The sequence below is a fragment of the Dama dama genome, chromosome 3, assembly GCF_033118175.1.
Source record: "Dama dama isolate Ldn47 chromosome 3, ASM3311817v1, whole genome shotgun sequence".
NCBI lineage: Eukaryota > Metazoa > Chordata > Mammalia > Artiodactyla > Cervidae > Dama > Dama dama.
This window is the reverse complement of record NC_083683.1, coordinates 70,580,312-70,606,302: the sequence shown is the minus strand read 5'-3', so window position 1 is coordinate 70,606,302 and position 25,991 is coordinate 70,580,312. Positions and strand designations below refer to the sequence as shown.

The following is a 25,991-nucleotide window of genomic DNA, read 5'->3' as shown; positions in this document are numbered from 1 at the left end:
GATGAAACTCGGAGCTGTTTCACAAGAACTTGCTGACTGATTTACGAGCCCGCCCCAGGACAGCATTTCCCGAAGTGCACTCCCAGGAACCTCCCTCTTTGATGTGGTCGATGTTACAGAAACACTGGGTTGAACTAAGTTTAAGTGGATTTTTTTTTTTTTTTTTGCTGCAGAACTTCTCAGAGCCTTGCATAAGCTCATCTGCTCTGAGAATTTCCCATGGGGAGACTCTTTAAGTGTTTGGGGTCTCCACACACTCGACCATGAATCTTTTTTTCCAGGGAGCCTTGAGCAACCAGGGCCCATTAGGGGGATTCAACTGAGGATGTGCTTTGCAAGGGGATAAAGGCAGGGGGAAACTCTAGGGGCGTGGATAGTGGCGCCTTGTAAGAAAGGGGGAACTGAGGAGGCTGGCTCAGGAGCCGGGTGCCAGAGACCCAAGGGTGTGACACAGGCCAGACGGACAAGGACAAGAGGCAACTAGGGTGGAAATCTAGATCTGGGAGTCACTCGGTCCCATTGCCTCATCTAAACCTCTCCAGGTTCTCCCTAACACCTTTAGGATTGGTAAAGGGTTTGTGTGAAGCGAAAGCCTGGTCTCTGCTGCCCTCTAGCGGGCACCAGGGGGACTCACAGGTGGTTCCCTGAAGCCGGCTGGGTGACTTGACTGTCCCGTCCCCGCCCAGGGGAGGTGTGATGGCTAGGAGGAGGTATCAGAAGGGTGTGCGGGTGATGGAGCCCATGCGCGGTGCCCTTGTGTTTCAGGTGTGGGCTCCTTTCTCCTGTATTCTGTGCACGAGGGGATCCGGGGAATCCCACTGGACCCCAACGACAAGTCGGACGCCCTGGTCCCAGTGTCGGGGACCTCGCTGGCCGTCGGCATTGACTTCCATGCTGGTGAGCCTTGGTGGCAGGAGGAGGTGGGACATGCCTTCCCTTCGCTGTGTAGTGTTCTGGGGGTCCCAGGAGAGGTTGCCTGACCACAGCTGCCCTGCCCTGCTACACCGTCCCAAGCCGCTGGTCTCCCCAGCTCTCGGTCACCCCCGTCTTCATCCCCTTGTGATTTTGACCCCTCCGCCTTGTCCCCTGCCTCGGTGAGCATCCCCGTGTTGGCTCCTCTGCCCCCAGAGAATGACACCATTTACTGGGTGGACATGGGCCTGAGCACCATCAGCCGGGCTAAGCGGGACCAGACGTGGCGTGAGGATGTGGTGACCAACGGCATTGGCCGCGTGGAGGGCATCGCAGTGGACTGGATCGCAGGTGAGCTCTGGGAGGGCTGAGGGGCTGCAGGAGAGGCAGAGGACGGGGGGAGTGGGGCCTTGGAAGGCTGGAGGGGACGAAGTACTCAAGTCCCCACACGCCCCCTGAGCACCGCGCCTTCCTCTCTCAACAGGCAACATCTACTGGACGGACCAGGGTTTCGACGTCATCGAAGTTGCCCGGCTCAATGGCTCTTTCCGCTACGTGGTCATATCCCAGGGTCTGGACAAGCCCCGGGCGATCACTGTCCACCCGGAGAAGGGGTGAGGAGCGGGCGGGGCTGACCAGTCCCCACTCCTGGCTCTGGTCTGGTCCAGGCCTCTGGCCACAGGCCCGTTCTCGTCTGTGCTCTGGGGACTGACCCCTGCTTCCACCTTCACCCCAGGTACCTGTTCTGGACCGAGTGGGGCCAGTACCCGCGGATCGAGCGGTCTCGGCTGGACGGCAGTGAGCGGGTGGTGCTGGTGAATGTCAGCATCAGCTGGCCCAACGGCATCTCCGTGGACTATCAGGTCTGGGTGCAGGCTCGGCCCTGAGGCCAAAGAGCTGGACCCCGCTCTGGGGGGAGGGGCAGCCCCCTGTACCCTGAGCCCTGCTCCCCATGGAATCTCATGTGACAGGCCCGTGGGTGGGAAGATATGGACCAAGGGGTCAGGGGGTCCTCTGGCCCAGGCCCCATGCAGAGTAGGGTTCCACCGCCCTGCAGATGGTCAGGGAGGTCACTCAGAAGTGGGCACTTGGAGGGAGGCCTAGAGGGAGGCCAGCAGGGCCGTGGGTCAGAGAGCGGGAGGATGTAGAGCAAGGAGGGAAGAGATGGTGAGGCAGGAGTGAGTGGATGCCCCGCGCTGCCTGGGACATGGGGCAGTGAGGTGGGCGCCTCTGGCCTGCAGGACGGGAAGCTATACTGGTGCGACGCCCGGACGGACAAAATCGAGCGGATCGACCTGGAGACGGGCGAGGATCGCGAGGTGGTCCTGTCCAGCAACAACATGGACATGTTCTCAGTGTCCGTGTTTGAGGAGTTCATCTACTGGAGTGACAGGTGGGCCCCTGTCCCGGCCTTCCCCTGGGCCCCAGCTGACAGCCGGCTCATGGCCCCTTGCCTCCCTGCAGGACTCATGCCAACGGCTCCATCAAGCGCGGGAGCAAGGACAACGCCACCGACTCTGTGCCCCTGCGAACGGGCATCGGCGTCCAGCTCAAAGACATCAAAGTCTTCAACCGGGACCGACAGAAAGGCGAGGCTGGGGCTCTGGGCTGGGCAAGAGAGGAGCTGGGGGAGAAGTCAGACCGCAGGGCAACTTCTAGGAGAGCGTGATGAGGGAGACCCAGGGGTGGTGAGGGGAGGCTGAGGGGGTTGAGTGCCAGGGCCTGGAGAGTTGTCTGAAGTGGGGGCATGGAGGCAGAGCAGGGCGCCAACCAGAGCTTCCGCCTCAGCCGAGAGGACAGGGGCAGCCGGCCGGCCCTGCCCGCCGTGACCCCTGGCTTCCACGTGGCCGCCCCCCCCCACCAGGAACCAACGTGTGTGCGGTGGACAACGGCGGCTGCCAGCAGCTGTGCCTATACCGGGGCAACGGCCAGCGGGCGTGCGCCTGCGCCCACGGGATGCTGGCCGAGGACGGGGCGTCGTGCCGCGAGTATGCGGGCTACCTGCTGTACTCCGAGCGCACCATCCTCAAGAGCGTCCACCTGTCCGACGAGCGCAACCTCAACGCGCCGGTGCAGCCCTTCGAGGACCCCGAGCACATGAAGAACGTCATCGCCCTGGCCTTCGACTACCGAGCGGGCACCTCCCCGGGCACCCCCAACCGCATCTTCTTCAGCGACATCCACTTTGGGAACATCCAGCAGATCAACGACGATGGCTCGGGCAGGACCACCATTGTGGAGAGTGAGCCCGGACCTCCTTTACTTCCCAGGAATTGGGGGCGGGGGTGAGGGGGAGCGCGGGGAAGGCCGGCCCAGGCTCAGGGCAGGGACGCCGCGGACACCAGCCAACCCCGCCCCTGCCCCGGATCTGAGTCCCGCCTGCCTTGGCGTCCCTGACAAACAGCCAGTGAATCACACTGCGTGTTACTGAAAGTCGCTCCCGCTGGAGTCAGAGTTGGTCCCCTCTGGTCCTCGTTCTGCCCCTGAGGTGGAGAGCATGAGCCGAAGCTCGCCTCTGTAGATCTGGCTGCTCACAGAACAGGCTGCAGACACTGGGTGGGTTCAACCCCAGACCCAGGATTTTAGTCACTTGAGCCAGTTTTCTGCGCTCTCACAGCCTCAGATTTCTCGTCTGTGCAAAGAGACAGGATGACCTGAGACGTCAGGTGGGAGAGCTCGGCTGGGCGTAGGCCACGTCGTGTGCGCTCCCAGAATTGGGGGTGCCCAGAGCTTCATTCCCGGACAGCCTTGATACTCCTTGGAAAGTTCTGTTCTGTTCCACTAGTTTTCTCTGCTCTGGGCTGGGTGCCCCCGGTCCTTTGCCTCGTTCACTTGTTCATACGTTCGTCACTCCTGTCCGTAAAGACCTGCCAAGCGCGTTACTGGGTGCTAGGTATGCAGGGGTGATAAAAACAGACCTGTCCTTTCAACTTCCTTGGCCATTCTCTGCCTCACAGAGTCATGTCCCCACGTCTGTCTGAAAATGTAGTGTCCAAAGCTGAACTCGATACTCTGTAATCATAGCTTGATCTGGAGAGCCTGGCAGAGCTATTATCTTCCTCTGGGCCATTGTTCCGGCTACAATAGTTCTATTAATGCAGCCTTCTGGCAACCACATCACCAGACAGCTTGAAGCCGCTGAGGGCCCTGAGTCTGTCTCTCTTAAACTTAAGTTCTGCCGCGTCTCTCTCGTCACGCTCTCGGTTCTTTAACCTGAGCTTCAGGTGTCTACCAGTCCATCCAGTTCAGGGTCTAGAAGTTGGAGGCTCCCCAGGACAGCCCACGTGGGAGCTGATTTACTGAAATCCAGTTTGCACCCAACTTGGCAGAACTCTGGCTCCAGGGAGGCGTAACCGCAGCATAAAGCCAAATCTCGCCAGCGGTGGGGAGGCACCGGGAGAAGGGTTAGGGGGGTGAACCATGGACCGTTTGTGTGGGAAATAGAGGAGGGCCTGGGGGCACTGAGGGCCACCCCCACACACTCCCCAGCTCCCGCACTCGCCCCGAGTATAGGCGGGTGGGTGCCCCTCTGCTCTGCCCTCTGGCCCTGTCCTGACCCATTGCTGCTCCTGTCCCCCGCAGACGTGGGCTCTGTGGAAGGCCTGGCCTATCACCGGGGCTGGGACACTCTCTACTGGACGAGCTACACCACGTCCACCATCACCCGCCACACCGTGGACCAGACCCGCCCAGGGGCCTTCGAGCGTGAGACTGTCATCACCATGTCTGGGGACGACCACCCCAGGGCCTTTGTGCTGGATGAGTGCCAGAAGTGAGTGGGGGCCCAGGGTGTTGGGAGGGGTGGACGCAGGAGGGAGGAAACTGCCCCCAGACAGACGGGGGCCGGGGATGCAGGAGCGGGAAGGTCTGGCTCTAACCTGAGCTCAGCCACTTTCTCGCTGTGAGGCCTGGGACTGGCTGCGGGACCGCTCTGAGCTTCGGTTTCCTCATCTGTAATATAACGACAGTACCATCTCAGACGCCTTATCAAGGAGAGGGTGAGAGGGCTGTGGCGGCCTCTCTGGCTTGGTGATTAACTGAATCTTTTGATTCAATCATCAGAGGGCCGTGCTCAAGGCACACAGCAGGTCTCTGTATTTCTTGGTCTCCAAGTTTCAAGCAAAGTTTGTTCACCCAACATCTGTTGTGTGGAACCTTGAGCTGGGCCCATTCCAGCCACCTAACTGGGGCAGGAGCTCACTGGTGGGAAACGGATGATGGCACAGGGCCGGGTGTGATGACCAAGGCATCACAGGGGCGGTGGGTTGGCCCAGGGCCTGCAAGTGGGAAAGCCTCGCAAGGGCAGCCTGGGGAGGGCAGAGCTTTGAGCAAGAGTGGGAGGAGGGAGGGCTCCGGGCAGGGGAGGAGCCTTACACCCAGCCCAGCTGAGGCTCCGTGGCCCGGGAGTTGGGGGGCATGCAAGCGGGCAGAGGGGACAGGCCTGAGGAAGCACAGGAGGCTGGGCTACGGTTGCAGATGGAGAATTTGGGGGGAAGCCGCCGGGGGTGCACACCCCCAGCCTCCACCCGCTCCACCCTCCTGCAGGGGCAGCCCCGCCCCCGCTGTCACCTGGCACTCTTGGCCCACATGTGGGCAAACCTTTTTGCCCCTGAATTCTGCAGCTCTTGGAATGTTTCCCCAAAGCTTTACTAGGAAACTAAGGGACAAACAAAACCCAAAAGCAGCTACTTAGAAACAGTGAGTGCACCGAACCTAGATTCCTTACCCTGACGTAACTCACGCCTGGCCCTTGCCTGGCCCCTGCCGGCCAGCTCGAGAGCCCTTCACGCCTCAGTCCTGTCCCGCATGTACACGGCTTATGACAGAGACCCCGTCTTCCCTGCCGTGACCCTTGGCAACTTCACCTGCCTGAGGCTGGTCCCAGGGCTCATCTGTCCTGGGCCTGGAGCCTCCACGGAAGGGCCATGCTCGGACCCCCGCCTCCTCCCATCTTCAATGCACAGTGCCCTTGCTGTGAGCCCAGGGGGTGAAGCCCTCCACTCAACAAATGGCTTTTTTGTCTATTTTAATTTTCATTTGGCTCCGCCAGGTCTAAGTTGCTGCACTCAGGATCTTTTTTTTTTTTTTAGTTGCAGCATATGGGATCTAGTTCCCTGACCAGGGATTGAACCCAGGCCCCCTGCCTGGGAAACGCAGTCTTAGCCACTGGACCGTCAGGGAAGTCCCAGCAAATGGCTTTTGAGAACCAGTGATGTGCTGAGGATCCGGCGGGGAGCAGGGTGGGTCAGCCGTGCGCCGCTGGCGTATTTGAAGTCTGTCCTAATGAGGCTGCAGGGAGCTCCATAAGTGGGTGATGAGGACCTGAGCCAGGCTGGAAATCAGGGAACGTGTCCTCAGGAAGGCCGTGTGTGAGCCAGGTCTGCGGGATAGCAGGGTGAGCTGAAGCCAGGCCGAGCACGGGGCCAAGGGCTGGACTGTGCGGGACAGGCCCTCCCTTGGCCAGAAAGAGCCAGCGCGCTGGAGGAGGTGAGGGAGCCCGCATGGACCCAGATGGAGGGGGCCCGTGGGGACCCAGGTGGAGGGGGCGGGGCCTCTCCTGGCCAGGTGATCGCCGTCCTGGGGGCAGGATCTGTCCGCCGCGTGCAGCAGTTTGTCGTGACAAGAGGGAAGCGCTTCCCAGCATGAAGTGAACCAGACTGTACTTGAGGATGTAGGCGTCCCTGGTGGGAAGGAAGATGACTCAAGCAACCGCCTGGGACGCCCGTTTTCTCGGGGGAGGCCAGAGGGAGACGCCTCCATCCACTCCCATCCTGATGCCAAGAGCCAGCGCCCCGCCCCTTCCGCTGAGAGGAGGCCTTTCAAACCAGAGCCTTATCCTCGTGGGCTCGGGAGCAGTCAGCATCCCTAATGGAAAGCCTTTTACCTGAGCGTAGTGGCAGGGCGGGGAGACTGGGTGGGTGGGTGCGGGGGCGGTTGTTAAAAAGAGAGAGACCTGGAGAGGTTTGAGGGGATAAGTCTGGCTGCCGGGGACAGCTCTGCGGCCAGAACGGACACGGGACGAGGGATACAGGCCTGGGGTGGAGGGACGCTGAGAGCAGGTCCTGTGAGGGGCCTGGAGGGGGTCTAGCTTTGGTGCTGTCCCGTCGCTCCGTCGTGCCCGCTCTTTGTGACCGCCCCCCGCCATGGACTGCAGCAGGCCAGGCGTCCCTGTCCTTCACCATCTCCTGGAGTTGATTCAAGCTTATGTCCATCGAGTCAGTGATGCCATCCAACCATCTCATCCTCTGTCGTCCCCTTCTCCTCCTGCCCTCAATCTTTCCCAGCATCAGGGTCTTTTCCAATGAGTTAGCTCTTTGCATCAGGTGACCAGAGTATTGGAGCTTCAGCTTCAACATCAGTCCTGCCAATGAACAGTCAGGACTGATTTCCTTTAGGATGGACTGGTTTGATTTCCTTGCAATTCAAGTGGTTTTGATGTAGCTCATGCTAAGTTGCTTCAGTCATGTCCAGCTCTTGGTGACCCCGTGGACTGTAGCTTGGGGAGACATAGGCTCCCCTGCCCGTAGGATTCTCCAGGCAAGAATACTGGAGTGGGTTGCCATGCCCTCCTCTGGGGAATCTTCCTGACCCGGGGATCGAACCCGGATCTCTTCTGTCTGCTGCACTGACAGGCAGGTTCTTTACCACTGGGGCCTCCCGGGAAGCCCTGGTATAGCTCCGTGCTTCTCAAACTCCAGGATGGGTGAGGGCAGCCCGGGGAGCCCTGGAAGCTCTGGTTCCTCAGCCTCCCTCCTTCCTAACTGCGTGTGCATCTGGGACAAAGACCGAGGAATCACCATCCACTGCAGGTGGCCGGAGGGCCACGATGTCACACCCAGCGCAGTGCCTGACCGGCCCTGAGGTCCTCCATGCCCACCTCCAGGGCCTTACCACCACCCCGCCCCCTAGAAAAGCACAGCATGACTGGCCATTCCCGTCACCTCCTATACCGAGAGGAAACCAAGGCTCAGAGGGGCCAAGAGGCATGTTCAAGGTCAGAGCTAGTAAGGGGCAGAGCTGGGACTCAGATCCCAAATGTACACAGGCCTTTAAGTTACGGAGGAGGCGATTCTCGGGAACTTGGTGGTAAAACCCACGTTTTACCAGGTCCCAGGACCTGGGATACACTGGACACCCAAGGGCCTTCAGGATGCCGGAAGAAGAGAAAAACAAAGGAAAAAAAAATAATAGAAAATCCTCACATAGCACACACGACTGTCGTTTAATCCTCAAATCACTCCACAGAGCAGATGGTGTTAATAGTACTATTCATTCCTATTTCATAGAGCGGAAAAATTAGTTACAGAGGGGGTAAGTAGCTTGCTAAGGTTCCTGGCAGCCAGGATCAGAATCCCAGAGCCCACTGTCTCAGTAAAGGCAGGTGCAGACACAGGAGCGCTTGTACGTGTGTGTGCACGCACACCGAGGCTGGCCATGTAGCCGTCCTTCCCGGGCACCGCGGCCATGTTGGCTTTGGTGGCCTGAGGCCGCCTGTGGTGCTGGGGCCCCGTTCACGTGCTGGCGGACCTCCGGGTCTGGCTTGTCTGCACGCCCTCGCCTGGGCTCACTGCGGCCGGCTCCCTGGCTTCGAGTCCTGATCTCTGCGGCCTCTCTCCCCACAGCCTGATGTTCTGGACCAACTGGAACGAGCAGCACCCCAGCATCATGCGGGCAGCCCTGTCAGGGGCCAACGTCCTGACCCTCATCGAGAAAGACATCCGCACCCCCAACGGCCTGGCCATCGACCACCGGGCTGAGAAGCTCTACTTTTCCGACGCCACCCTGGACAAGATTGAGCGGTGCGAGTATGATGGCTCCCATCGCTACGTGAGTCTCCAGGGTGGCCGGGACGGGCGGCAGGAGGGGGCCGACACCGGGAGACTGCCGGGCAGCCGGGGAGGACACTGCCCAGGCCCAGAGCAGGAGGAAGGGAGGCCGCCCGGCACAGCGGGAAGGGCCGGGAGGATGTGGGGCGTCCTGACCTCGCCACTTAGCATCCTCGACCTTCTTGGTTTGGTGTCCTCGGCAGCTGAATGAGGGAGGTGATGGCCATCCTCTGCAGACCTTCCTGTTGTGTGACTGTGTCTGGGGAGCCGGGCCACTGGTCCCCGGAGCAGGGGCGAGAGCCGTACCTCTGACGATGCTGAGGGTGTCTCCGCAGGTGATCCTGAAGTCGGAGCCGGTCCATCCCTTCGGGTTGGCCGTGTACGGGGAGCACATCTTCTGGACCGACTGGGTGCGGCGGGCCGTGCAGCGGGCCAACAAGTACGTGGGCAGCGACATGAAGCTGCTGCGCGTGGACATCCCCCAGCAGCCCATGGGCATCATCGCCGTGGCCAATGACACCAACAGCTGTGAGTGGGGCCGCTGCCACCTGCCTTGCCCCCGTGCCCACTGTGCCAGCGTGCACACACACACACACACACACGCATACACAGCTGGTCCGATCCACGTCCCTGGACGCACCCAGCACACGGTGTAGTCATTGTTCCCACGCAGAACCACACAGACCCGCTGGAACCTGACCCCGCGCCTGTCCCAGGCGCTGCCTGCCCCACCGTCTGCGTGCACGGGCACAGACGTGGTCTCACACTGGCTTGACAGCGAGGGTCCCCTGCACAGATCTGCAGCTTTCTCAGCCTCTCACACACTCTTCACACACGCCCTGGGGACCCCACCACACACATGACCTCGGGGCTTCTTAGATTTCAGTCTCCCCAGGTATGGCCCACCTAGGAGCACACACGCCCTCAAGCTCAGGCCCCCCGAATGCTCCTACCCGGCCTTCCCATCGCAGCCCCCGGGCCAGCTGTGAGCCACCGTGTCACAGGCGGTGCCGGGAAGCTCAGCAGAGCCGGGCGTTTGGGGGCGGGGGTGCTCCGTGTGTGCCCCCGGGAGGACACCCCGGCCCACTCTCCTGCACCCCCGCCTCAGGCGAGCTCTCCCCCTGCCGCATCAACAACGGGGGCTGCCAGGACCTGTGTCTGCTCACGCACCAAGGCCACGTCAACTGCTCCTGCCGCGGCGGCCGCATCCTCCAGGACGACTTCACCTGCCAGGGTGAGAGGGGGGCCCTGGGCACAGACGGGAACCATCTCACCCCAGACGCTCCAACAGCCCCGGCCCCCACCAACAACCCAGCCCCCCGAAGCCTCAGTTCCTGGGGGTGCGGAGGGGGTACAGGCGCCCAGGCCCTGGCTCAGGAGACCCCTCGCCTCCCTCCCCAGCGGTGAACTCCTCATGCCGCGCACAAGACGAGTTCGCATGTGCAAACGGCGAGTGCATCAACTTCAGCCTGACGTGCGACGGCGTCTCCCACTGCAAGGACAAGTCTGACGAGAAGCCGTCCTACTGCAGTAAGGGCCCCCGCCCGCACCCCCAGTGCCCCGCCTCCCGAGTCAGCAGCCTCAGTCCCCACTGGGTGGGGCGTGGGGGTGAGAGGAGCAAAGCCCCCGCCGTCCCCGCATCCCCGAGAAAAAGTGTGGGGAGCTCGTGAAGGGGAGAACCACCGTGAGACCCGTGCCAGGCCCGAAGCAGGGTCTCGTCGGAGGCAGCCCCAGCCGCTGCTCACTGCGGCCTGCTCCCGCCTGCAGACACCCGCCGCTGCAAGAAGACCTTCCGTCAGTGCAACAACGGGCGCTGTGTGTCCAACATGCTATGGTGCAACGGGGCGGACGACTGCGGGGACGGCTCCGACGAGGCTGCCTGCAACAGTGAGTGCGACCCGGGCCAGGTGCAGACCCTCCCCGTCCCGCCCCGGCTGAACTGTGGTCCCCGGGATTCTGGTTCAGGGCACGGTCTGGTGGCCCTGGGCAGGCGCTCTGGGCCGGGCGGTCTGGCCCGCACGGGGAGGCCCCTGGCTGATGGCTCGGGCTGGTGCTGTTGCAGAGACGGCCTGCGGCGCGGGCGAGTTCCGCTGCCGGGACGGCACCTGCGTCGGGAACTCCAGCCGCTGCAACCAGTTCGTGGACTGTGAGGACGCCTCAGACGAGATGAACTGCAGTGAGTGACGCCCCGTCCCGGCCCTCTGGACCCGGCTCCTCTCCACCTTCTCTCGGGGCCCCCGGGGCGGCCTCGGTCCCCACCCGGCCCGCCCCAGCCCTGGGCTCCCCTGGGACTCGGAGGGGCAGGGCGTGGACAAGGCACATCCAGCGAAAGACACGGGGCCCCACTTTCTAAAACACATGAAGGCGCCGCGCGGGCCAGCAGCTCTGCGGGGAGGGTGTTGGGCGAGGATCCCGGTGCCACCCCTCCTCCCCGGCCCTGCCAGGCGCCACCGACTGCAGCAGCTACTTCCGCCTGGGGGTGAAGGGCGTGCGCTTCCAGCCCTGCGAGCGGACCTCCCTCTGCTACGCGCCCAGCTGGGTGTGCGACGGCGCCAACGACTGCGGGGACTACAGCGACGAGCGGGACTGCCCAGGTCCGCCCAGCGGGCAGGTGTGCGGCGGGCGGCAGACCCCCGCGGAGGCCGTGCCCTCACGCCTGCCTCGCCCCCAGGTGTGAAGCGCCCCAGGTGCCCCCTGAACTACTTCGCCTGCCCCAGCGGCCGCTGCATCCCCATGAGCTGGACGTGTGACAAGGAGGACGACTGTGAACACGGCGAGGATGAGACCCACTGCAGTGAGTGACCATGGGCCCCTCCCGGGCCCGGCACCCCAGGGCCCGCGGGGGCTGGGGTCTCACCGTCCCGCTGAGGCTCTGTGCAAGCCCCGCTCTCTTGACCCGCACGCGGGAAATGCCCTCCTTGGAGAGGGGCACCCAGGGCCTCACCCCGTGCCTCCCAGCCAGACCCTCAGGCTCTGAGACCGTCTCTCCACTCCTGCTGAGTCCCCCTAGCGGGTGCCATGAGCATCCCCCATCCACCCTGTGGCATCCGTCTGCCTGACTGTGCAGCCCCCCACCCCTTCCCCATCTAACTGTGACCTCCGTCTGACTGCCCCAGACAAGTTCTGCTCCGAGGCCCAGTTTGAGTGCCAGAACCATCGCTGCATCTCCAAGCAGTGGCTCTGTGACGGCAGCGATGACTGCGGGGACGGCTCGGACGAGGCAGCTCACTGCGGTGAGGCGGGGGTGGGGGGCTGGAGTCAGGGTGGGGAGGTGGCCCCGGAAGGGACAGACGGCCCCCAACACACACACAAACCCCACCGGGTCACGGCACAGCAGCGGGGGCGTCTCCCCAGCCGCTGCGTCTCAGTGTCTCCCTGTTTCCTCCACAGAAGGCAAAACGTGCGGCCCCAACTCCTTCTCCTGTCCTGGCACCCACGTGTGTGTCCCCGAGCGCTGGCTCTGTGACGGGGACAAGGACTGTGCTGACGGCGCCGACGAGAGCGTCGCGGCAGGCTGCTGTGAGTAGCGGGGGCCCCGAGGAGCGGGGCGGGCGGTGCGTGGCCACGGGCCCGCTTTGCAGAAGGGGAGACCGAGGCCCAGGAGAGGAAGGGGTCACTCGGGCAGCGGTGGCAGAGCTCTGTCCTCGGTCCGGGCGCCCAGACGCCCCGTCCAGAGCTCTGCCCGCCCTGCCGCCCCCACCACAGGAGGGTCGGGGGGTGACAGGCCGCAGCAGGTGGGCGGGCGGGCGCTGAGGGGCTGTGCCCGCCTCCACCGCAGTGTACAACAGCACCTGTGATGACCGCGAGTTCATGTGTCAGAACCGCCAGTGCATCCCCAAGCACTTCATGTGCGACCACGACCGGGACTGCGCCGATGGCTCCGACGAGTCCCCCGAGTGTGGTGAGCCCGGGGCCGCGGCAGGAGGGCGCCCTGCTCCCTGCACACGGCCGCCAGCCTCACCCGCCCCCTCCGACCGCAGAGTACCCGACCTGCGGCCCCAACGAGTTCCGCTGCGCCAACGGGCGCTGCCTGAGCTCCCGCCAGTGGGAGTGCGACGGCGAAAACGACTGCCACGACCAGAGCGACGAGGCCCCCAAGAACCCGCACTGCACCAGCCCAGGTGGGCCCCCCACGTGGCTCCCTCCCTGCCCGCGGGCCCAGCCCCTGCCCCCAGGCGGCCCGGGACCCAGCTGACTCGCCCCCTCCCCTGTCCCCTCCCCAGAGCACAAGTGCAACGCCTCCGCGCAGTTCCTCTGCAGCAGCGGGCGCTGCGTGGCCGAGGCGCTGCTCTGCAACGGCCAGGACGACTGCGGCGACGGCTCGGACGAGCGGGGCTGCCACGTCAACGAGTGTCTCAGCCACAAGCTCAGTGGCTGCAGCCAGGACTGCGAGGACCTCAAGATCGGCTTCAAGGTATGCTGGGCGGGAGCCTCTGCACCCCAGGCCTGGCTGGGACTCTGTTTCTCTGCCCCTCGTTCGTGCGTTCATCCCGCAAAGGCAGTTTCAGCCCCTGTCCTGCCAGGCAGCGTTCTAGGCGCTGAGGACACAGCGATGAGCTCAGCAGAAACCTCTCCTAGTCGGGCTCTGGTCGGTGTGGAAGGTAGCACGGGCAGGCTTTGCTGGCAGATGAGGTCGGGGCGCGAGAGGAGGAGCGGCGTGTGGCTGTCAAGGCCCCAGATGCACAGGCCCACGGTTCAAGGGAGAGGCCAGACGGGAGAGGGAGTCTGGGAGCTGTCACCTTAGAGACGGCATTTAAGGCAGGCGTCTGGAGAAGACCCTCAAGGGGGCGGGCGGAGATGGAAAGAGGGCGGTCTGAGGCCTGAGCACAGCCACACTGCGGGCGGTTAGGTGAGTGGGGAGCGGAGCCTGAGCAGGGCCAGTTCATCCCCTCCAGCCCCTCTGCCCCTCCAGCCGGGGCAGGAGGAGGAAAGTGCTGGAGGAAGAGGTACCCAGCTGTCAAATGATGCGCACGGGTCAGATAAGACGAGGCCTGAGCGTTGAGCTGGGGGTGCAGAGACGTGGCGGTCACTGGGGACTCACACCAGTGGCCAGGCAAGGGCGAGAGCTGGATGGCTGGCGTGGGCCAGCTCAGCGCCTCCTCTTACAGGCAGGCCTCCATGCTGCCTGCCTCCTCGAAGTCCCTGTGCCAGCCAGCCACCCGGGGTGAAGGGAGCTGGAGGGGCCCCTCAGTCTCGGGGTGAGAGGTCTGCGGTCCCTGGGGCGGCTCGGCCCCCTGCCCATTCCCACCCCAGGCCCCCCGTGCCCACAGTGCCGCTGCCGCCCCGGCTTCCGCCTGAAGGACGATGGCCGGACGTGCGCTGACGTGGACGAGTGCAGCACCACATTCCCCTGCAGCCAGCGCTGCATCAACACCCACGGCAGCTACAAGTGTCTGTGCGTGGAGGGCTACGCGCCCCGCGGCGGCGACCCCCACAGCTGCAAGGCCGTGACCGGTGAGATGGGGGCTTGGGGTGTGCAGCTGGCCCAGGCCGCCGGGGGCAGTGGCGGGAGGACTGGGATGGCAGAGCTGAAGGCAGGCGGAGGACTGGGCAGGTGGGGGCAGGTGTCAGGGGTTGCCAGAATGCACCCCGGCCAGCAGCTGAGCCGGCATCCTCTGTCTCCAGATGAGGAGCCGTTTTTGATCTTTGCCAACCGGTACTACCTGCGCAAGCTCAACCTGGACGGCTCCAACTACACGCTGCTCAAGCAGGTGCCAGACCCGCCCTCCTCACCCCGCCGTCCAGCCCGCACCCTCCACACTCACACACTCAGACCTGTGGCCGTCCTCCCTGCCCGCCTCTCCAGCCTTCCGTATCCTGACTCTTCGGTCGCCCCTCTGCTCACCCCCCGAATGCAGGGCCTCAACAACGCCGTCGCCTTGGACTTCGATTACCGAGAGCAGATGATCTACTGGACGGATGTGACGACCCAGGGCAGCATGATCCGCAGAATGCACCTGAACGGCAGCAACGTGCAGGTGAGGCCGGGGCCGGGGGCCAGCCGCTGTCCCTGCCCAGAGGACCCTCTCTGTTTCAAGGCCATCTCCACTCCTCCCCGCTGAGTCACTGCACGGCTCCGCTTGTCCTCGCTCCTCTCCCCCCTGAGCCCAGCAAGCGGGCAGGGACGAGGGGACTCCTCTCTCTCCCTTCCCCTAATAGCAGTGAGTTCTCCTTAGTCTGATCTCCCTGACACCTGTGCTCCCGGGCCTGTGGGGTTGGGGGGTGGTCTCTGTCATCTAGAGACCTCTCTCCTGGAGCCTAGGCTGACACCTGAACAGGCTGGGCCTGTTCCATCCACTGTCCTCCCAGAGAGGCTGAGAGTCCTGGCCCAGGTCACCCAGGGTCCTTCCTCCCCTCCCCTGCCCACAGGTGCTTCACCGGACGGGCCTCAGCAACCCCGACGGGCTGGCCGTGGACTGGGTGGGCGGCAACCTGTACTGGTGTGACAAAGGCCGGGACACCATCGAAGTGTCCAAGCTCAACGGGGCCTATCGCACGGTGCTGGTCAGCTCCGGCCTGCGTGAGCCCCGGGCGCTGGTGGTGGACGTGCAGAACGGGTATGTGGCCGAGGAGGGTCGGGGAGGTCTGAGGGCCGCTGGTGTCGTCGGGCACCCAGGTCCAGCCTCCCTGCGGGCTCCTGGTGGGACCAGTCACGGGATCTCTCCTGCCTCACCGCCCGCCGGCCCGCCAGGTACCTCTACTGGACAGACTGGGGGGACCACTCACTGATCGGACGCATCGGCATGGACGGGTCCAGCCGCAGCGTCATCGTGGACACCAAGATCACATGGCCCAATGGCCTGACACTGGATTACGTCACCGAGCGCATCTACTGGGCTGACGCCCGCGAGGACTACATCGAGTTTGCCAGCCTGGACGGCTCCAACCGTCACGTCGGTCAGTATGCCAGGGAGGCCGCCCGGGCACAGCCAGCCTGCTGGGGCCGGGGCTCCTGCAGCTTCAGGGGATCAGGCCTCTGGGGCCAGAGTGGGCTTAAAGGCCAGAGGGCATGGCCTGAGGACACCACCCACCAAGGGTCCGGGGGTTCCGAGCAGCACAGGGAACGTCCCCAGACCCCACCTAGGCACGAGGCCACCACCAGCTCCCTGAGGAAGGAGAGAGACAGGCACCTTCCCAGGCACAGCTCCAGATGACGGGCCCCGAGGAAGGTGGGGGGTGCTGGGGCTGGGGTACACAGCGTGCCCCCACTTCCTGACAGGGAACGATGGAGAGTGTTGGGGCAGGATCCTGCCCTCAGACGGGCCTGGAGTTGAGTTTCAGCTCTGCCAGCCACTAGCTGGGCGACCGGGGGCTGCAGCGGGGCTATGCCCCCCTCCCAGGGTTGCTGTGGGGAGAAGGGGGCCCCGTAGGGAAGGTGCCTCACGCTGCCCAGTGCTGACCAGCGGCCCGGGCCTGACCGCCACGCCCTGCGGCCCCCCGCAGTGCTGAGCCAGGACATCCCGCACATCTTCGCGCTGACCCTGTTTGAGGACTACGTCTACTGGACCGACTGGGAGACAAAATCCATCAACCGAGCCCACAAGACCACGGGCGCCAACAAGACGCTCCTCATCAGCACGCTCCACCGGCCCATGGACCTGCACGTCCTCCACGCCCTGCGCCAGCCCGACGGTAAGCGCTGCGGCCTGAGAGCCGGCCGCCGGCGAGCCGGGCACAAGCCGCCCTGGGGTGAGGTGGGCCTCCCCCCCCCCCCCCCCCCGTCTCAGCAGGGGCTGCTGCCCCGATCCTTCCCCAGCAGACTGAGCAGTGCCTGTAGACACCCGGCAATCCGGGGGGCGGTCGACAGGCTGTGGTCTGGCTCTCAGGGGCTGCAGCCCAGCTGGGTCCAGCCCTGGATCTTGCAGCAGCGAGGCCCCAAGGCCATCCAGCCGAGCAAGTCTGGGGGGAGACCCCCAAGGCCAGGCCCTGCAGGCAGACAGGCTGGAGCTGAGGGAGGCCCAGCCTGACCCTGAAACCTCAGGGGAGGCCGCTCCTATCTCTGGCTTCAGCTCCCTTCTGAAAGGGCAGGGTTTGGACCTACCCCACCTCTGCCCAGGACAGAGGGGCTGGGCAGCCTTTGAAAGAGCAGAACACGTGTTCCCGGCAAGCAGTGCCCTCACCCCGCGAGCGGCCAGCAGCCGGGGGAGCCACGGCCGTAAGCTGGGTCCGCCTGCCCCCCTTTCACCCCGTTTCCTCTGGCAGTGCCCAACCACCCCTGCAAGGTCAACAACGGCGGCTGCAGCAACCTCTGCCTGCTGTCCCCCGGAGGCGGCCACAAGTGCGCCTGTCCCACCAACTTCTACCTGGGCGGCGACGGGCGCAACTGCGTGTCCAACTGCACGGCCAGCCAGGTGAGGCTCGTCCCGGACCCCACGCACCAGCACCCCGGCTCCTCGGACCCCACCACCCGCTCGAGTGTCCTCACGCATCTGGTTTTCCCACGCTAACACCCCCACATTTCTTGCCTACCTCTTGTCTCCCCACAGCAATACTTTTACACCCGTCACCTCACACAGACACCCCCACACCCTAGCCCTGACCCCCTCCTCGCCAGTCCCCCAGCCCCAAGCTCCACAAAGATACCCCTCCGCCTGGCCTCCCTGCAGTGCCCGAATCCCAGCCTCCCGTCCAGCTCACCCTCCCCCCGAGATACCTGACCCTGCTGCTTCTAGGAAACACACCAGCCCCTCAAAAGCAAACCTCCTGAGTTCCCCAGACCCCCACCAACCCCTCTCGCCCCCGCCTGCCCTCCAGTTTGTCTGCAAGAACGACAAGTGCATCCCCTTCTGGTGGAAGTGTGACACGGAGGACGACTGTGGGGACCACTCGGATGAGCCCCCGGACTGTCGTGAGTGCCCGGGCGGGGTGGCGAGAGGGTCTTACGTCAGGGCCCCCTGACTCCCGAGGCGCCAGGGGCCTGCGCCCACCCCACCCCCACCGTCCTGATGCCGAGCGTCCCCTCCCGGCAGCCGAGTTCAAGTGCCGCCCAGGACAGTTCCAGTGCTCAACGGGTATCTGCACCAACCCCGCCTTCATCTGTGACGGGGACAACGACTGCCAGGACAACAGCGATGAGGCCAACTGCGGTAAAGCACCGTCCTCCCCAGGGTCTGGGGCTGGGTGTCCGAGCTGCTGGCCCCGCTGCTTCTCCAGGCTGGGCTCCTGCTGCTCCCCCTGCGGGAGAGCGGTCCCCGCCCCTCCCGCGTGCCCCACCCACCGTCAGTCACCCTCCCCTCCTCCCACCCCCACAGACATCCACGTCTGCCTACCCAGTCAGTTCAAGTGCACCAACACCAACCGCTGTATCCCCGGCATCTTCCGCTGTAATGGGCAGGACAACTGCGGAGACGGCGAGGACGAGAGGGACTGCCGTGAGTGCCCCGGGCGCTGGCAGGGACGGGGTGTCGGAGAACGGGCACGGAAACACGATTCACCTCGAAGTCCAGCCCCCGCTTCTTCTAGGGACCGTGCCACTCTCAACTAATGTTATTAGATGAGCAACATGAATTATATGGGGTGTGACTTGGTTTGCTCATAAAATCACCATGCACATCATAGAGATGTGCAGATCCCGAAGACAAAAATCACCAAAGTTAGAAATAAACTGCCTCTTCCTGCAAGAAATTGCTGGCAGGACGAGGACAAGGCCAGGGCTTGGGAGAGAGAGAGAGGATGTGGAGGAGAACTGTGGGGAGAGGCGGAGTAGGCAGGTCCTCACTCTCTCCCCAACCCCGCAGCCGAGGTGACCTGTGCCCCCAACCAGTTCCAATGCTCCATCACCAAGCGCTGCATCCCCCGGGTCTGGGTGTGCGACCGGGACAACGACTGTGTGGACGGCAGTGATGAGCCCGCCAACTGCAGTGAGTCTCCCGGAGCCCACGCTCCCTGCACAGGGTCTGTGGCTCCCGCCACCCCCACGTGTGACCCCCCTTGGCGGCCACTCCCACCCAGACCCCACCCTCACCGTGTATTCCTGAAAGGAGCCCTCCTCCTCACCCCGGCCACCCGCTTGCAGCCCAGATGACCTGCGGGGTGGACGAGTTCCGCTGCAAGGACTCGGGCCGCTGTATCCCAGCGCGCTGGAAGTGTGACGGAGAGGATGACTGCGGGGACGGCTCGGACGAGCCCAAAGAGGAGTGCGGTGAGCTTCCCCGTGCCTGCTCGGGAGAGGTGCCTGCCGGGGAGGGCAGAGGCTGCCCGCTGCCTGAGTGCCCTCACAGCCCGTGCCCACCATCTCCTAACTCCCCACCCCCACTGGCAATGAACATGAACTTGGGCAAACCCGGGGGACGGTGAAGGATAGGGAAGCCTGGCGTGCTGCAGTCCATGGGGTCGCAGAGTCAGGCACAACCTCATCAGCAGACATCTGCCCACCATCTGGGATCTGTGGGTCCCAACTCGTGTCCCCTCTGCCCCAGAAGCTCCCACTGGCCTTACATCTCAGAACACGGCCTAGGCTGCCACCACTGACCAGTGTCAGGCTGGAACGCCCACTCTCCCGCCCCTGGCCATCCTGACCGCACCTCCCGAGACCCTGAGGCCCGCCCCCGACTCTGTGCCTGACTTCCCCCCCAATCTTGCCTCTTCCAGACGAGCGCACCTGTGAGCCCTACCAGTTCCGCTGCAAGAACAACCGCTGTGTGCCAGGCCGCTGGCAGTGCGACTACGACAACGACTGCGGGGACAACTCAGACGAGGAGAGCTGCAGTATGTCCCCGCCCCGGCCCCGCCCCGGCCCCGCCCCCGGCCCACAGGCGCCCCTCCCTGCTCAGCACCTCCCCCGCCCACCGCCAGGGGCTGCACCCGGGCAGGTGGCCGCCGCCCGGGGCTGCGGGTCAGGCCCCCTCCCGCCTCACCCCCGCCCCCTCCTTCATGTTGTGTATTTGAGTTTGTGCCATTTCACCTCATCTCACGTTTCTCTCCATTTTCACACTGTCCTCTCGGGGTTGCAGAGGTAGGTGTTTCTGACGTGCCCGTGCCCCGCCGCACCCTGCCAGTGCCCCAGAGCCCACCTGCCCCCGTGCTGTGCCAGCCCGCCCTCCTTTACTGGCCTCACCCTGAGCCCTGGTACTGTCTGAGTGGTCTTGTCCTTCCCCGTCCCTCCCCACACGCAGTCTGTCCTGAGGGCAGGGCCAGGGACCCCATGCCCTCTCTCGTGTATCTGTCCCCGAGGGCTAAGTGTGAGTGTGCTCTGGGCCCGGCTGGTCCCAGGAAGGCAGCCAGTCGGCTTGCCCGGGATGGGTTGAGCTTCTTGGTCATCATCCCAGTCCACTGTGACCTTCAGGGATGCAGGGACAGGTGACAGTACTCTGCAAGGGCTGGAGACGCTCCGGAGGCTGAGTCCCTGTGCCCACCCTCCTGGGGCCTGTCTCTCCCTGTCCCTCCCCAGCCCCCCGGCCCTGCTCTGAGAGTGAGTTCTCCTGTGCCAACGGCCGCTGCATCGCTGGGCGCTGGAAATGCGATGGGGATCATGACTGTGCAGATGGCTCCGACGAGGTGGGCAGGCAGACCGGACGGAGGGAGGGTCGGACTTAGAAGAGTCAGGGCGGGCCCTCAGGGGTGCCCAGGTCTGATCAGGACGCCTGCTCCCGTGCCCACAGAAAGACTGCACTCCCCGCTGTGACATGGACCAGTTCCAGTGCAAGAGTGGTCACTGCATCCCGCTGCGCTGGCGCTGTGACGCGGACGCGGACTGCATGGACGGCAGCGATGAGGAGGCCTGTGGCACTGGGGGTGAGCCCTCCCAGCCCATAGGAACACTGAGTCAAGGAGCCCGTCAAAATCCAGCAGAAACCCGAGGGCCGTGTCCATCCGGGCTCCACCCTGCAAGTTCCAACAGGGCTTAGTGGGCTGTCCTGAGAAGCCAAGTCCCTGCTCACTTTTCCTTTCCTGGAGCCGTGAGGCAGCACCTGCTGCTGGCCTGGGCTCAGCAGTCCAGAGCGGGACGCGGGGAGCCTGGGTGGCGGAAGGTTGGAGCTCGGAGCAGCAAGGGCAGCCATCCCGGCTCTGGGCTGGGGGGCTGAGGTCAGAGACTGGAACCGGGTCCCCTGACTCCCAGGCGAGGGACCCTCCTCTGTACCTGCCACTGCATGACAGTGGGCCCCGGGCCCACCACCACCAGAAAGAAACAGGGCTCTCTGGACACTTCCTCAAAATGACCTCTTCTCTGCGAAACACCAGAGGAGGCAGTTCTGCCCAGCTACCTGGCTGGTGGTAGAAAATGAGGAAACCCAGGTTCTATCTTTTTTTTCCCCCCAAGTATTTTTATTAGTTGGAGGCTAATTACTTTACAATATTGTAGTGGTTTTTGCCATACATTGACATGAATCAGCCACCGGATTCTATCCCGTGGAGGTTCCACTGCTTGCCTGGAGTGCCCTCTAGGCCTCGGCCCTGGAGGGAGGGGTCTGGCCACAAGACCCCGCCCCCAGTAGCTGGGGGCTCAGAGCTCTGTCTTGACTCTTTGCTCCCTCCGGCGCCCAGTGCGGACCTGCCCCCTTGACGAATTCCAGTGCAACAATACCCTGTGCAAGCCGCTGGCCTGGAAATGCGACGGCGAGGACGACTGCGGGGACAACTCAGACGAGAACCCAGAGGAGTGCGGTGAGGCTCCGGGTGGGGCCGGGCGGGGCGGGGCTTCAGGCGGGGTAAGGCGGGGCGGGGCTTCAGGCGGGGTAAGGCGGGGCGGGGCAAGGCGGGGCGGGGCAGGGCTCCAGACGGGGCGGGGCTCCAGGCAGGACAGGGCGGGGCTCCAGACGGCAGGGAGGGGCGGGCGGGGCGGGGCTCTCCGGCTCCCTGGAGGCCCCCAGCCGGGGTGGGGGACGCCCAAGGCTGATTCCGACTCTGTCCTCTCGCCGCTGCAGCCCGGTTCGTGTGCCCTCCAAACCGGCCCTTCCGCTGCAAGAACGACCGCGTCTGCCTGTGGATCGGGCGCCAGTGCGACGGCTCGGACAACTGCGGGGATGGGACGGATGAGGAGGACTGTGGTGAGCAGGGGTCCAGTGCGGGGGTTCTGGGGGGCGCCTGGAATGGGGAGGCTGCACAAGCGGTGGGCGTGGCCCTGTGTCTGGTGAGTCGATTCAGGGAAAGGGGAGGATCCACTGCTGGGAGCCTGGGGGCCCTGTCTTGGCCGGAGAGAAACCCCCGGGGACGGCATTGAAGCGGAGACTGCGAATCTGAACAGTTTAACCGACTTCCCCTTGAGGCTTGAGAGCCAGGCTTGGGCCTCTCTACCTGTGACTGAGCGGGGTTCCTGTGGGAAGAGGGGGCAGGGTGGTAAATGCCAGGACCTGAAGCCGCGCCCTCCCCCAGAGCCGCCCACGGCCCAGACCGCGCGCTGCAAAGACAAGAAGGAGTTTCTGTGCCGGAACCAGCGCTGCCTCTCCTCTTCCCTGCGCTGCAACATGTTCGATGACTGCGGGGACGGCTCTGACGAGGAGGACTGCAACATGGGTGAGGGTGAGACCCGCGTGCCGGCGTGGGCAGGGGTCCGGGGCCACGCAGAGCCTAAGCCCAGGCCTAGACTCGCTGTCTCCGCAGATCCCAAGCTGACCAGCTGCGCCACCAACGCCAGCATCTGCGGGGATGAGGCCCGCTGCGTGCGCACTGAGAAAGCCGCCTACTGTGCCTGCCGGACTGGCTTCCACACGGTGCCAGGCCAACCCGGATGCCAGGGTAGGAAGGGGGAGTCCACGAGGCGGGCAGAAGCCCCCGCCGCAAGACTCTCCCTGACCCGGGCGTGTAACCCCCAGACATCAATGAGTGCCTGCGCTTCGGCACCTGCTCGCAGCTCTGCAACAACACCAAGGGCGGCCACCTCTGCAGCTGCGCGCGCAACTTCATGAAGACGCACAACACCTGCAAGGCGGAAGGTAGGCGCAGAGAGAGGGGCGGGGCTTCCGGCGCCGGGACAGGACATGAACCTGGGATGCGGTGTCTTCCTCCGGGGCACCCTTGCCCAAGCCTGCAATTCCAGACCCACCAGACAGCTTCCTGAACGTGGCTGGCAGCCGTGCAGAGGCTAGAGGTCCTGGGGCGAGAGCATCACCACTCACACAGTCAAGAGTACCCCACCTGCATATGCCCATTATGCTTTCCTCAGCTTTACTGAGGTATCAGTGACAAAACTGCCAGATATTTAATGTGAGCAAGGTGATGATCTGATGTACACACACCTTGAAAGAATTCCCCCCGTTGAGTTAATGAACACATCCTTCATTTCACATATTTACCTTTTTTTTCCTTTGCTTTGATGCACAGCTGCCCCTTCTCACGTCTCTATGCAAAGACACCCATATCCATGTACACAGACCCAGGCACACACAGCCCCAGATATGTCCGAGTGCACTCATCGGCCCGTGCACCCCTACACGCCTCTACGGCGGTACTCAGGCACCCTCGCATGTGTGTGCACCAATGCGCAGATATCAGACATTATGGGGCAGAGACCGTGGTGATGCCCGCAGAGGCCGTGAGGAGGCAGAGGTCCCTGAGGCTGGAGGAGGAGGGACAGTTTTCTGGAGTAGCAAGTCACCCTAGATCACCTCAGGAGAGGAGGAAGTTCAAGGACTCAGGCTGGAGCCCTCAAACCTGGCACTGGGGCGGGATGAGCAGAGGCTTCAGGCCACGTCAGATGGCTTGACTAGGAGAGAAGACATTGTTAATGTGAAAGGGGTGGGACTGGGTAGGGAGCACTGCTTGCCCGGCTCTTTCCAGCACCAGGTCCGACAGCCCCCAGCCCCCGCGCTTTCACCGCCGCCAACATCTGGGCTCTTGTCCCTCCAGGCTCTGAGTATCAGGTCCTGTACATCGCTGACGACAACGAGATCCGCAGCCTATTCCCCAGCCACCCGCATTCGGCTTATGAGCAGGCCTTCCAGGGTGACGAGAGCGTCCGCATCGACGCCATGGATGTCCACGTCAAGGCTGGCCACGTCTACTGGACCAACTGGCACACAGGCACCATCTCCTACCGCAGCCTGCCCCCTGCAGCGCCTCCCACCACCTCCAACCGCCACCGGCGACAGATTGACCGGGGCGTCACCCACCTCAATGTGAGCACCCAGCCTGGGGTGGGGCCTGCGTGGAGGCACAGACTGGGTGGGAGGTCTCCAAACAGCAGGTGGTTCAGAGCAGAGTTTGCAGAGGACAGAGGAAGGGGGCAAAGGATGAGGCCGGCATGCAGGGTGACCTTCAGATGACGCCTGAGGCATGGACAGCAGGTAGGCAGAGCCGCACTGTGGTCAGTAGGTGGCACCACCACGTGGTGGCCCGAGGCTGCAGGGCTCCCCAGCACTTGGCCTTCGGCGTCAGAGCCGGCCCACTCCATCCGTGTTGCCAAGCTCTTGAGCCTCTTTGGGCCTCACTTTGTTCCTCAGTAACACAGGGTAATGGTAGCAGCAGGGACAGGGAGTGGTGGGGGGCTGGATAATAGGCAGGAAGGCCAAAGGCAGTAACCTCTGAACCTGTGACCCACCCCCCCACATCCAGATTTCAGGGCTCAAGATGCCAAGGGGCATCGCCATCGACTGGGTGGCTGGCAACGTGTACTGGACCGACTCTGGCCGGGATGTGATCGAGGTTGCGCAGATAAAGGGCGAGAACCGCAAGACGCTTATCTCCGGCATGATCGACGAGCCCCACGCCATCGTGGTGGACCCACTGAGAGGGTGGGCGGGGGTGCTGTGGGGAGGCATCTGGGCTGGGGCTCGGAAGCCCCTGGGATGGAGGTGGGTGCCCAGCCCCCAGCGTGGGTGTTTCCTCCCAGACCAGCCTGAGGTCAGGGTCCTCTGCAGGCCCCTGGGTCTTCCAGGCTGCGTCCAGCGCTGGCCCTTCCTGATGTCACCTGGGGTCACACTAGCTTGCCCAGCTGGGGCCTGGCCTCTGCTGGGCTGGCTGTCATGGGCAGCCAGGCTCTGGGCTTCTCTGCTCCAGGGGCAGCTCTGCCTATTGAACTGGGACCTGAACAGTACATAGCAGTGTTAGAGATCTTTAACCTGGTCAGGAGGTTGACTCTCCCTGACTCTCTTTGGAGGAGACAGACAGAACACCCTCCTTTCTGTGTCCCCCTTGAGTGACCTCCTCTGGGAACCCACATCCTGCCCACACTCACTTCTTGTCCCTCCCCAGCACCATGTACTGGTCAGACTGGGGGAACCACCCCAAGATTGAAACAGCAGCAATGGATGGAACCCTTCGGGAGACGCTGGTTCAGGACAACATCCAGTGGCCCACAGGTCCATGCTGCAGGGGTGGGGTTGGGGGAGAGGTGGGCCTGCTCAGCTCAGGGCCACACAAAAGCTGGGGACGGGAGGGGGATTGAACTGGGATGGGACAGAGGGGCTGTGGAGGCTTTTCCCAGAAAAGGTGACTGCGAGTGACCATGGGGACAGGGTGGAGCCGTCCCAAACATGGACACCGTCCTGCTTGCTCCCCGAACCTGAGGCGGGAAGGCAGGGCCCTCACAGCTCTCTCTGCTCCCCCAGGCCTGGCTGTGGATTATCACAATGAACGGCTTTACTGGGCGGATGCCAAGCTGTCAGTCATCGGTAGCATCCGGCTCAATGGCACAGACCCCATCGTGGCTGCTGACAGCAAACGAGGTCAGCCTTGCAGCCCTGACCTCAGGCCCCTGTCCTCCCCTCTGGGCTCAAGGCCTCACCCAGTGCCTGCCATCCTCCCAACCAGACACACCCTGCACCAGCCCTGCAGGCCTGAGTCTACCCTGACCCTCTGGGCCACCTTCACAGTCATTCATTCTACCAATGGGTGTTGAGCTGCGTGGAGGCGCCATGGGTGATAATGGGAACTTAGCACACGTGGGGAGAGGGAGCAGAAGTCGCTCCTGACCCCACAAGTCAGGGGCTGATGGGACCTGTTGCCAGTGGGAGGAACAGGTTGAGGGGAGGTCTGAACAGGACATGTTGAGCTTGAGGTCCCCGAGAGCCTTGGGACCCAGTGACCCGAGAGTGTGACTAAGGCCTGAGTCCCCTCTGACTTCTCCCCAGGCCTGAGTCACCCCTTCAGCATTGATGTCTTCGAGGATTACATCTATGGCGTCACCTACATCAATAATCGTGTCTTCAAGATCCATAAGTTCGGACACAGCCCCTTGATCAACCTGACCGGGGGCCTGAGCCACGCCTCCGACGTGGTCTTGTACCACCAGCACAAGCAGCCCGAAGGTGGGCGGAGAGGGAGAGCCCGGGCCGGGGCGGGAAAGGCCCCGGGCTGCTGCCTGCAAGCTGCAGCCTC

General features: G+C 63.7%; 1 protein-coding gene across 2 annotated transcripts in view; it reads left to right on the top strand.

Annotated features, from left to right (window-relative positions):
- Positions 1-25,991, top strand: part of LRP1 (LDL receptor related protein 1) — a 79,257-nt gene that overhangs the window by 49,709 nt on the left and 3,557 nt on the right. The window contains exons 35-80 of one of the 2 annotated variants that reach the window (XM_061131792.1): positions 766-897; positions 1,129-1,263; positions 1,397-1,526; positions 1,649-1,775; positions 2,154-2,305; positions 2,377-2,501; positions 2,777-3,154; positions 4,495-4,684; positions 8,535-8,739; positions 9,074-9,266; positions 9,847-9,972; positions 10,140-10,268; positions 10,506-10,625; positions 10,801-10,914; positions 11,183-11,332; positions 11,410-11,532; positions 11,855-11,971; positions 12,129-12,257; positions 12,517-12,639; positions 12,719-12,859; positions 12,962-13,152; positions 14,009-14,192; positions 14,364-14,449; positions 14,597-14,716; positions 15,108-15,295; positions 15,430-15,635; positions 16,182-16,370; positions 16,941-17,089; positions 17,493-17,586; positions 17,708-17,824; positions 17,990-18,109; positions 18,476-18,598; positions 18,754-18,879; positions 19,329-19,445; positions 20,128-20,234; positions 20,339-20,471; positions 21,222-21,341; positions 21,602-21,724; positions 22,050-22,196; positions 22,278-22,412; positions 22,490-22,609; positions 23,523-23,791; positions 24,228-24,406; positions 24,867-24,973; positions 25,223-25,339; positions 25,745-25,921. In XM_061131792.1, the coding sequence (XP_060987775.1) occupies positions 766-897; positions 1,129-1,263; positions 1,397-1,526; positions 1,649-1,775; positions 2,154-2,305; positions 2,377-2,501; positions 2,777-3,154; positions 4,495-4,684; positions 8,535-8,739; positions 9,074-9,266; positions 9,847-9,972; positions 10,140-10,268; positions 10,506-10,625; positions 10,801-10,914; positions 11,183-11,332; positions 11,410-11,532; positions 11,855-11,971; positions 12,129-12,257; positions 12,517-12,639; positions 12,719-12,859; positions 12,962-13,152; positions 14,009-14,192; positions 14,364-14,449; positions 14,597-14,716; positions 15,108-15,295; positions 15,430-15,635; positions 16,182-16,370; positions 16,941-17,089; positions 17,493-17,586; positions 17,708-17,824; positions 17,990-18,109; positions 18,476-18,598; positions 18,754-18,879; positions 19,329-19,445; positions 20,128-20,234; positions 20,339-20,471; positions 21,222-21,341; positions 21,602-21,724; positions 22,050-22,196; positions 22,278-22,412; positions 22,490-22,609; positions 23,523-23,791; positions 24,228-24,406; positions 24,867-24,973; positions 25,223-25,339; positions 25,745-25,921 (6,783 nt within the window). The remainder of the gene's footprint in view (positions 1-765; positions 898-1,128; positions 1,264-1,396; positions 1,527-1,648; positions 1,776-2,153; positions 2,306-2,376; positions 2,502-2,776; positions 3,155-4,494; positions 4,685-8,534; positions 8,740-9,073; positions 9,267-9,846; positions 9,973-10,139; positions 10,269-10,505; positions 10,626-10,800; positions 10,915-11,182; positions 11,333-11,409; positions 11,533-11,854; positions 11,972-12,128; positions 12,258-12,516; positions 12,640-12,718; positions 12,860-12,961; positions 13,153-14,008; positions 14,193-14,363; positions 14,450-14,596; positions 14,717-15,107; positions 15,296-15,429; positions 15,636-16,181; positions 16,371-16,940; positions 17,090-17,492; positions 17,587-17,707; positions 17,825-17,989; positions 18,110-18,475; positions 18,599-18,753; positions 18,880-19,328; positions 19,446-20,127; positions 20,235-20,338; positions 20,472-21,221; positions 21,342-21,601; positions 21,725-22,049; positions 22,197-22,277; positions 22,413-22,489; positions 22,610-23,522; positions 23,792-24,227; positions 24,407-24,866; positions 24,974-25,222; positions 25,340-25,744; positions 25,922-25,991) is intronic. The other variant, XM_061131798.1, reaches the window with a different exon arrangement.